General features: G+C 34.0%; 1 protein-coding gene across 1 annotated transcript; it reads left to right on the top strand.

The window, feature by feature from the left end:
• The first annotated feature begins 1,769 nt into the window (after positions 1-1,769).
• Positions 1,770-9,853, top strand: LOC126703639 (nucleobase-ascorbate transporter 6). Its single transcript, XM_050402663.1, has 14 exons — positions 1,770-2,256; positions 3,229-3,326; positions 3,437-3,616; positions 3,969-4,069; positions 4,438-4,513; positions 4,594-4,653; positions 4,801-4,985; positions 7,114-7,210; positions 7,603-7,689; positions 8,583-8,641; positions 8,738-8,829; positions 8,947-9,024; positions 9,117-9,277; positions 9,392-9,853. The coding sequence occupies exons 1-14, from the start codon at positions 2,130-2,132 to the stop codon at positions 9,605-9,607; spliced, it is 1,617 nt and encodes a 538-aa protein (XP_050258620.1). The 5' UTR covers positions 1,770-2,129; the 3' UTR covers positions 9,608-9,853.
• The last annotated feature ends 1,922 nt before the right edge of the window (positions 9,854-11,775 follow it).

Here is an 11,775-nt window from a genome sequence, read left to right on the forward strand (position 1 = left end):
AAAAGGATAAATAAAACTCAGTTTTGTTTTAAGTGAGTTATATTAGGTTTTCCAAATAAATTAAAACATAAAATTGCATTGAATTGGAAGGAACCTAATATATTATTTCACATAGATAATTATACCTAAATTTTAACATTTGTTTTTGTTGTTGTTGCAAATTGAAGTTAGGTGATATATTCTTAAAATGTGTGTTATTATTCCCTCAAAAACCATTTAATATATACTCAAACATACCCTAGTTATTACTAATTCAACAACCCAAGGTGGGATCTTTAGGGCAATTCTTTTAATAAGGGTATATTTTATAGTTTTACATTCTCTATTAGTTTCAAAACAAGCTCAATGATAGGGAATTGTTGAATGTTGAATGAAAGCTATACATATATATATATATATATTCATATATGGGTGCCAGTTGTATCCGGAACGGCCGGTCAAGGCAACACAACTCAAGCCCATTGATTGGGCGACTTGCTGTACAAGCGTTATGAGGCTCCTGTCGGCTGTCCTTTTATTCATCACCATTGCGTTGCTTTGGCCTTTGGGTGCCCCAATATATATTCCCTTTGATACTAGGCTACACGTGATCATCATCTACATAATTCCCTAAATGCCCATGCCTTCAATTATTTTATGTTGTTATTGTGTTTTAGTATCTAAGGGTTTTAATGTCATTTTCGTGAAAATAACATGTAGTTTTTGTCAAAACTAGGTGCATTCTTAGCCGGAAAAGTTGGTAATCGAGAAGTGATATTGCTGAGGCAAGCCTTTTATAGGATTACACTGCTATCTGTTTGTTTTGGCATTAATATTTTTTTTTTTTTAAATTATCTCATTTTGTTATATTTAATAATTAGTAGTGACTTTAAAATGAGTTGAAAAAATTAAATCTTAACTTTTTATTATTATTTAGTTTTGTGTACAATAAAGTTTTTTTAAATAAAAAAAAGTTAAGAAATGATTTTTCTTTATATTACTAAATATAGGAAAAGTACGAAAAAAAATTATCCATAGTTAAAAATTAACCTCCAAGCAAGGTGGTTTTAGAATTTTCACTTGCACCCATAATTTCTTGCCTTGGTAACAAACAAATATGGTAAAAAAAGAAAAGCATACAAATATTATCAGTATCCATAGTTAAAAATTAACCTCCAAGCAAGGTGGTTTTAGAATTTTCATTTGCACCCGTAATTTCTTGCCTTGGTAACAAACAAATATGGTAAAAAAAAGAAAAGCATACAAATATTATCATCATTCATGAAAAAGGAATGAGAAATGTTTGTTATGGAGTGACTTCACGTATTTAGAGAGAGAAATCCAATCTTCTAAAGAGAGAGAGAGAGAGAGAAAAAGAGGGACTTTAATAAAGCTCACTTGGTTTATAATTGCACTCACTTTCCTTTTAAATATATCATTCAATATACATCTTCATTTCTTAACCTATTCACTCATATACCCCCACACACAATTTTTTTAAGCTATACTTTTTTTCTTCTTTTTCAAATAATCATTCCCCACTTTTTATTGAAACATTTTTTTAGTTGTAGGGTTCATACCTTTACATAATTCAGATTGATTGACTTCAAAGGCCTTTTCCCACTTGATCTTTGCTTCAGAAAGAGTGTTAACAAAGGTACCTTTTTTCACTGGACCCTTTTTTTCATCCACATCACTCACATAGTCACATAGCTATTTTCTTTGCTAGACTATGATTAAAAATTATAACTACTACTATTATTTTTCATTTTTTCACTCTACATCCAAGCCCTGTAGCTACATTTTCCCACTTTTTTTAATTTGTTCTTTTCTTTGTAACAGTTCTCCTCTAACCTTCTGTTATATTAAGTGGGTTTCCATGTGGTTGGTTCAATCTCTTGGGTCCTCATATTATTGAGTGTAAAGCTTTTGTTTTTTCCTTTACTCAATGCTCATTCTATAGTGGGTTTCTTAGGTATTTAAGATCTGGGTTGTGCTTATATTTGTGTTTTCATACACCCTTTTTTTTTTTTTTTTACTTCTTGTAGTGTAAGTGGGTGTTGAAGTTTTTGTTTCCTAGTGAGTTTTAGAGAGAGAAAGTTGTAGAAAGAAAGAGAAAGAAAGCGAGAGAGAGAGAGAGAGAGAGATCAATGGCTGGAGGAGGAGGTGATGGTGGTGGTGGAGGAGGAGGAGGAAAATCTTCTGAGCCAGCGCCACACCCACCAAAGGATCAGCTACCCAACATTGCTTACTGCATTACAAGCCCACCGCCATGGCGTGAGTAACAGTATCTCTTTCTCATTCACTAAAAGTTTGTGTTTTTCTTTTTTTGCTTCTGAGTACTGACTTTATGGCTTGGATTCTGAAGTATTTTTCATTTTTGGAAAGTATAAAGTGTTGCTAAATTATTCATGGTTGGTGGATCTTGTAGACATAGTTTCTCACTCTGATTCTTCTGAATCTATATGGTATATCTTTAAGGTAGGTTTTTAGTATTACAAGTTAGCTTGATTTGGATACTTTTTCTGTGGTTTTAACCGTTCAAACTTCAAAGTAGCTTTTTTCTGAAGTCTCTCTCTTTTTTCTGTGGCAGATACCCCTTTTTCCAGAAAGTAAAGTGGAGAATTTGTTTTTTTAAAAAAAACTGAAATAAACCTCACTTGTCCACTGGGAAATTCTAGTTTTTCTTTAAATAAAGAAAAAAAGAAAAGACCAACTGCTTTTTTCACTAAACTTATTATGACTTTTCTTTTGGTGGAAAATTTTTAGTTTTTGTTTCTGCTGATTGAGTCTCCTACTTAAATTTTTTTTTTTGGGCCTGTTGATGCTATGTATTAGTATTGTTTCAGAAACTTGGGATTTGGTTTTCAGTCACTAGATTCCATGTTATATGTTGCAACCACTTTATTTCCTTTTTTTTTTTTAGTTGATTTCCCTTTATAGAAAATTTTCTATACAGTACTTTTCTTTTTTGGGTATTTTTTTTTTCATTCCTTCCTGGTTCTTTAGAATACACACTATACGGCTAGTCTCAACTCAAGAATGTCTCTTTCTGACTATTTGGGGATGGCTACCCAAATATTTACTAGCAATTTTGATGTAATTAGAAGAATTTCAAGTCAAACATTTTGTCATAGTTCAGAGTACTGTTTCTTATCTTCAAATTACTTCAGTACCTTTCGTTTCAAATTTCGCCATTGCTTTCATTAGTAAATCATTAAAACAATGTGTTTATGGGAAATAATGCAGCCGAGGCCATCCTTCTTGGGTTTCAACACTATCTTGTGATGCTTGGCACAACAGTTCTCATCCCCACTGCTCTGGTTCCCCAAATGGGAGGTGGAAATGTAAGCTTCCGAGGAAAAAAATTGCAAAAAAAAGAAAAGAAATAAAAATCTGTTTATTTTTAAGGTGTCTCCAATGATTCTGACTTAAATCACATGTACTGTTGTAATAGGAGGAGAAGGCCGAGGTGATCCAGACCCTTCTTTTTGTTGCTGGTTTGAACACGTTGCTGCAGTCATTGTTTGGGAGTCGACTGCCTGCTGTCATTGGAGGGTCATATACCTTTGTCCCTGCCACAATTTCAATTATCCTTGCTGGTCGATTCAGTGATGGCACCGGCAACCCTGTGGAGGTTTTGTGATCTCAAACCCATCCTCATATTATTTGGTGCTATTTGTATAAGTTGACGAATTGCTTGTTAATATGGTGTACATAAGTATTGTTGAGCATGGGATATTACAAACTAGTGTCCAGCATGGGATATTGCTGGCAATGTGTCTTTAGTTTCCCCTAATTTGAGCGAGCATACAATCAAACCAAAACACTAAATGCCACACTTTTGGAAAAAACAAAGATATCCATTTGAAAAAAATAACAAGAAAATTGACTATCAGTCTATAATTCTTTCAAAATTCACATTAATTTTGCTGATGTTTGCTCCAGCTTGGTTGTAACCATGTCACGATGTCTTGATGCCTATACAGAAATTTAAGAGGACAATGCGGGCAATCCAGGGTTCTCTTATTGTTGCTTCAACTCTTCAGATTGTCTTAGGATTCAGTGGCCTTTGGCGCAACGTTACAAGGTTAGTACAAAACCAACACAAAATTATATCAAATTGCATAAGTCTTGGGCAACTTTGGACTTTTCCCCATTTTATAGAATTATCCAGATTCTATTTGCTTGGGCCATATAGGAAAGCATCCTGTAAAATGCCTCTTGACTTATATGTCATTTTTCATGGATTAATTTTGGTTGGTTCATATTAATTTCAATTTAGTTACTCTTAATCAACTTGATTTCTGAAATAGCAATTATTGTCACTAGCTTCATACTGACATATCTCCGCATTTACTCCAAAATAGTCTCATCAAACAGAAATAATTGAATACTCTGTTTGGGACTTTTTCTCATTACAATTTGATGAATAATTTTCTGATTTCCATTCTTCAGGTTTCTAAGTCCACTTTCTGCTGTACCTTTGGTAGCATTAGTTGGATTTGGGCTTTACGAGTTAGGTTTTCCTGGGGTAAGCCTTCTTTTTCTGCAATGTGCACACACTAGATCATTTGTTACTTTTGGATGTTAACTTTTGCCTTGAATGTCTAGGTTGCCAAATGCGTGGAGATTGGGCTGCCAGAGCTCGTTCTTTTAATTTTTATCTCACAGGTAATGGTCTTTAATGTGCATTTTTTATGGTTTTGAATTTATTGATGTGTTATAATCTCTTGCCTTATGTGAATTTTATCTCTGAAACCTTACAGAGCATTGATTATTGTTAAGCTGAGGTTGTTATTGTTGATGCTTTTTGTGCAGTATTTGCCCCATGTGATACATTTAGGAAGACATCTCTTTGACCGTTTTGCAGTCATTTTCTCAGTAGTGATTGTTTGGATCTATGCTCACCTACTTACTGTAGGCGGGGCATATAATGGTGCATCACCAAAAACACAAAATACCTGTCGTACTGATCGTGCTGGACTTATAGATGGTGCTCCATGGTAAGGATGGGTTGTTTTATCAAAGAAACTAGTTTAGAAACCTATGCATATGCACGGGCACAATAAAAAATAAAAAACAAAACACACACACACACACACACATCATACATATCACAATTTGAATTATTTTTAGTTAGACAAACAAATGGCATTGAAAAGCAAAACCTTTCAAACTTTCTCTTCTTCTAATTTTAGATATAGAATTAGTTATATAATTGGGATTTTGATGGTTAATTTATATTAAACTCCTTGTCTTTTGCATTGAGTTAACTCATTGGGCACAAAAATTTAAAAAATTAGATGTGACACATGCAAAATTAGATTCCAATTGAAAATCTAATTGGATTTTCTCTCAGCTTTGGTTATATATATATGACTGCTCCTTTCAAGTTGAAAGTTTCAACATTTCTTCTATAATGACTATAAATTTGATTATTGAGGCACAGGATACAAGGCCTTGATATGTAGCTCTATATGATCGTTTTGTTTATTGTTAATCCTTTTTTTAAAAACTTTCTTATTCATCAGATAAAGTTCGCGCTAAAATCTCTTTCAATTGGATTGTGTGGTTTGATTGCTATTTTAGTTACTATATTGGAGCTCAAATTTACCTGTAGGGAATGTGTTTGGGTAATTTATGATTATTTTGCAAGTGAATTATGCTATTTACAGTCATTTAGTTTCCCTTTGACAAACTTTGGTTAGCCATATTTACATGTAGCACACAGATTTGGCATGGCTACATTTTCATGGACTATTTAGAGATATTACCTTTTCTTTTCTTTTCTTTTCTTTTTTTCCCCTTTTTTTTGGTGGTTGGGGGGATTGGTGGTATTTGAGATTTCACACAGATTGTTAGGATTTAGAGTTGTCAAATTCCTGTATGACAATTTATGTATCAAAAATGGTTGTAAAACATGTATGTTCAAGTTAGGTTGAGTCAAGTGTTGAAGAGCTGCCTTAAGTTTTGCACAACTGGAAATTTTGCTTGAGTGAAACAGTAAGTGAGGCAGAGAGTTCATGTGATTATTGCTTGACGATCGCTTGAGCGAGATCTCAGGACACTGAATACTAATTCTACTCGGAGCAGATTTTTGCTGGTCTTTAACCTTCATATAAATCCATCATGATGAATGACTTTTTGAACCCCAAGAAGGCTGCCATACCAAGGCAAACCCTGAGTGCCTTCCCTTGAGTTTCAAATCAAAGAGATCCTTTGTTTGTTGTTGATCTCATTGAACCTGAACCTAATTGAAACTGCAAAGATTCTTGAGTTTCAAATCAAGAACTTCAAGAACCTGAACCTAATTGAAACTGCCAAGATTCTTACCTTGTGTTAGTGTGTGGACTGACTTCTCGGAGTTCCAGCTTGGAACAGGTGTGTCATTCATTGTGGAGATCATATAGAAACAGTCTAAGGTTCTGGAATCATTATGGTGAAGTGTATGGGTTGTTTACTTGGTTACATAGGGTCTAGCTACAAAGGTTTTGTAAGTCACCCTTGTAAAGTTCTTCAAAAGTTTTCCACTTTGTCACCAAATTATTGTGTTCTTTGTGTTTTTATTTTTATTTTTTTATTATTGTTATTATTATTATTATTTTTAACTGTTTTCTGAATCAAGGTGATGCATATTTGTTAGCCTTTTATTGAGAGCTTGATACCGTGTTGATTGATCTTGAATCTAAGCGTTATTCAAGTTTGATGGTTAGAACAGATAGAGGTAAAAGCTGATTTTTCACAGACGATTTGTTCAAAATAGTTGCAAAGACATTCATTTTTTTTGCATCTTGAACTGTGATATATTATTATTTTCTTCAAAGGTACTTGGAAAAAATTTCATCTTTATGTTTCCATAAATCATTAATTGATAAAGGATTCATACAGCTGAGCCCAGTTTAGGTGGTATGCCCTTTTATTTTTCATTGAGTTATCATCTTAAACCCTTATTACATTGTATACATGTTATTGAATGGAGCCATGATCTGGGATATAAAAGTGGTACTATTGTGATTATAGTTTGATTAAATGCTGCATTATTATGTTTACTTTGGTAAAAACATAAATTAGTATGTGTTTGATAGTTGACATGAGTGGGAAAGAATTGATTATTGGAATTTGGGTTTGCAGGATAAGAGTTCCATATCCCTTTCAATGGGGAACTCCTTCATTTGATGCTGGTGAAGCCTTTGCAATGATGATGACTTCTTTTGTTGCTCTTGTAGAGGTCTGCTTTCTTTCTTCCTTTTGAAATGCTTCAAATTAAGTACCAAAATCCATTACATCACTGCCGTTGTTGTTGACATAATTTATTCTGCAGTTCTAAATTATTTTGTACTCTTGCAGTTATTCTTATGCCTTTCATTTGAAGTCCATTAATGAGTTGATGATAGACTAAAATACTCCTCATCAGTAGAACTCCATTTCATCTTGAGATTATATGATTATCATACTTTTGCATGAGTGGACAATTTAACCTTCAATTAGGCATTATGATGTTCTTGTCTTCAGAGTCAATTTTTGTTTCAGACTTCAGTACCCTGTTATTTTGACTATGTTAATACTATTTGATTTCTTGGAGTTTTCTCATTTCTTGTATCTGTCCAATGATTTGAGCAGTCCACTGGTGCTTTCTATGCGGTCGCAAGGTATGCAAGTGCAACTCCATTGCCACCTTCCATTCTCAGCCGTGGAGTTGGCTGGCAGGTAATTAGGAAGGATTGTGATTTGTCCCCTCATATATAAGTAATGTGGCAAACTTGTCAATGCAAAATTGAGGTTCTAGTTGTTTTTTCATCATTGATCATGTGGATAATTTCCAGCTTAATTTTTCTTCTTGTATGCATGGATTTATCAATATACTAATGCAATGAAACAAATAAAAGAAAATGATTTTAATTGTGCCCTTGATCATGTGTAGCCTGTTATTGCTTCTATACACTGCTACAAATCTCTCTTTCTCTCTCTCTCTCCCCTACCCCTACCACCACCACCCCCCCCCCCCCCCCCCCCCCAAAAAAAAAAAAAAGGGAAAAAAGAGTGCATACTGCAAATCTCTCTCTCCTACACAGGCATGTGCATGAAAGGAACCAGAAAGGAAGAAATGTTAATAAATAATAACCATTCTTAAGAACAAGAGAAGAAACAGAAAATTCTACTATACATGTATGTAATTGACATTAATGTATCCAAATATTAATGCTTCCCCTTCATATCCTATATGTTCTTACCAATGTTTAAACCTCAGCCTGTCCATGTTTACTGAGTGCACTATCTTATCTACATAATCTGATTAAACAATTCTTTTAGTGAAGAAAATATCTGGATAAAAGATATAAAGATAAGCACTCAATAAAATGGTTGTACTTGATATCATAAGAAATGTATGGACCCAAAATTTAGAGAATTATCATATTTACTCTAATCCATCTCTGGGTTGTTGCTGAAGACTGTAATTAATTGTGGGATTTGGTGACTATTTTTCAGAATAATACCCATATAGGTAAAAATTTGTGTTCAATATCATTATGCAAGTTTCTTGAAGATCTATTTCTGGTGAAAATTGGATTCTTATTGTAGTTAATTGTTTTTGCTGACAGGGAGTTGGCATTCTGTTATCTGGGTTATTTGGAACTGTGAATGGATCCTCTGTATCTGTGTAAGTCTTAATAATAGGGAACACCTATCCTGTTTTGAGTATTCTATTCCAATTAAGTGAAACACAGATTTGAGGACTCTACTTGCTTTTTTACAGAGAGAATGCTGGTCTCTTGGCCTTGACTCGTGTTGGCAGTCGAAGGGTAGTGCAAATATCAGCTGGATTTATGATTTTCTTTTCCATTCTTGGTAAGAAGTTGTTGCGTGAGATGTTTTGAAATGCATGATAATTGAATAATTAGTGTTACTTGGCCTTTCTCTGCAAGCATTTTGTTCCTTTTATCAGAACTTTTCATCATTGTACAGGAAAATTTGGAGCCGTCTTCGCTTCAATCCCAGCGCCAATTGTTGCTGCCCTGTACTGTCTTTTCTTTGCTTATGTGGGTAGGTGTCCATGATTTAACAGATTAACAAGCAGGTAGGTTGACATCTGAATCATTTTTATCATTCGTAATTATTCTTATCTTGCATTGCAGGTTCTGTTGGTCTTAGTTTTCTTCAGTTCTGCAACCTAAACAGCTTCAGAACAAAGTTCATCTTAGGCTTTTCTATCTTCGTGGGCTTGTCAGTGCCACAGTACTTCAACGAGTATACAGTAATCAAGGGTTATGGTCCTGTCCATACAGGAGCAAGATGGGTATGGATGACATATGTGAACCCTGAATGTGTCTTGCTTTAGTAAACTTATCTTAAAATCATGTCATGGTTGGTTTCGATTCCACTAACTAAAACATCACTCTTTTCTTGGCAGTTCAACGATATCATAAACGTCCCGTTTTCATCAGAACCTTTCGTTGCTGGCTTGGTGGCATATTTCCTGGACAACACAATGCATCGAGACCCTACAATCAGGAAAGACAGAGGTAAACATTGGTGGGACAAGTTCCGGTCTTTCAAGGGTGACACAAGGAGTGAAGAATTTTATTCCCTGCCCTTCAATCTAAACAAGTATTTCCCATCTGTCTGATATTATAAGGTTCTCTATAAGATATTGCTCTGTTGAAGGTTCAAAGGCTCTTTGCAGGATCATGTTATAAATCATTGTTGTCTCTATTACTTGTGAATCTTATTACAGGCTACATCAGTATAAGATTGTCTCTTCCTTTATAGAATGCCTTAGAACATTTATTTAATTGTTTTCTTTGTTGTAAATCCAATGGCAGAACTGGATTTAAATTTTAAACTACTAATGAAGCAGTTTTATGTCTCTTCATTCTTTTTGCTTGGTTCTGATTCTCATTTAATGATTGTCCGTCCGTGTTACTTCAACACAAATGCTTGAATATTATTATTATTTTTTGCTCAACTTAAAATTATGATTTTGAATGCTATTTTAACTGCTGGTTTTTTTTTTTATCTTGTGGAGATTGTCCATGCCTCCTTGGTCTGTATTTAAATCACATTGCACTTGTACAATGAACTTAAAATCAGTTTAATCTATGAGTTCTAGTTAGTTTAGCTCAACTATTAAAGTCTATTGTTGTTGAATAAGAGATTTAGGGTTCAATCTCCATTTACACCAAAAACCAAATAGTGGCTTTGGTTTGATGATAAAAGACAAGTATCATAGAATGGATGCTATAGACAAAAATTCTAACATATCTATTAAAAAATCAGTTTAATCTAATTGTACGCATAAAATAGTAAAAAAGAAGGCCATGGTTAAAAAAAAAAAAAAAAAAAAAAATTGTCCTTGCTAAGAGACTGTTAAGAATTTCAATTCAACTCATTTTAGTAGTTGAAAAACAAGATGGAGTCCTGGGCCTGGCAGCTTCCTTTCTGATTTTCACAGTAAACTAGCTAGGGAGTCCCAATTTACATGGGCTTTGTTGTGGCTGGAAATACATAGCATTTTAGGCTCGAGGATACTGTGGTAGGCTGTTAGCTGCCTTGTTCTTTTCTAGGGTGAAACTGGATTTAATAGACCATAGAATGAAGCACCTTACAATTAATGGGAGTCACCGCTAATTAATCAGGTGACAGGGCACCCTACAATTTGATATGAGTGGTGATACTGATAGGGCATCCACCTGTCGTTGCCTTTTGAAGTCCAATTTGACCCAATGACTAGATCAAATACCATGTATGGAGCCAGGGGACTTTAATGTGCCATAAATAACCCAGGTGAGGGGAACCATATGAAAGCAATATGCTTAAAAGGGTTAATCTAAATGATTGCAAGAACATGGAAACCAATTATGATTCCAGTTATTATGCTATTATGGATGGCAAAATGTCTCTATCTTGCCTTGATCTACCAATACTACAACACCTTGTGTGGGTTCAACTTTTACTGTCTTATTTAAAACTCTATTGTCGTCCCTCTTCCTTTTGTCTTATTTAGTTTACTTGCATCAACGCTAGTGCCACCTTATTAGGGATGTCAAAATAGCTTTGCCCTATTTTGCTTCAGCTTGTCCTGGTCCTACTTCGTACAGGTTTTCCCCATCTTAAATAAGGGTTGTAACAAGAATAAGGTATCCATGATCTGGATTTACACTGACATGTTTATCAGAGATTATAAGCTCCTATTGGCATAGATGTAAATGGGGGTGAGGACTTTGGCTCCGACATGGTGGAATTACAAGGCTTCATTATTTTGTAACTCAAGATTTCTAGATTAGGTTCAAGTTCAACAAGTTGTTATTGACTATTGAGTATACAATCTACAAGAGTGGACCACCCTATCTTAATGATTGTCTTATATTGGCAAATTCTTTATCTTAATAATTGTCTTATAATGACAAATTCTTCTACCTATTTTTTTGGCACTTATAGAAAAGATCATATTCAATTTGATTTAAAAAAAATAGACCATAAACATATAGAAAGGGTAAATTTTAGGTATAGATGTATAGTATATTAGGTGCCTCAATTAAATTCAAATACATATTTTATATCGATCAATGAAGCACAAACATTATTATCTTTTCCAAGGATAATTTAATTTAATACAACCATATGTTTGACAGTTTAAGGTGGTAGGTTAATTTAGGAGTGTTGTAAAACTAATCATTCCGTCGTCTTATTGTATTCGATTATATTCGAAATCATACTCTTTGTTACCTCCTTAATAACATGTCTTTTTTTTAACTATTTCGATTAATGTTATTTTAGGTCTTTCTCTATCTTTGT

Source organism: Quercus robur, chromosome 10, assembly GCF_932294415.1.
Source record: "Quercus robur chromosome 10, dhQueRobu3.1, whole genome shotgun sequence".
Lineage (NCBI taxonomy): Eukaryota > Viridiplantae > Streptophyta > Magnoliopsida > Fagales > Fagaceae > Quercus > Quercus robur.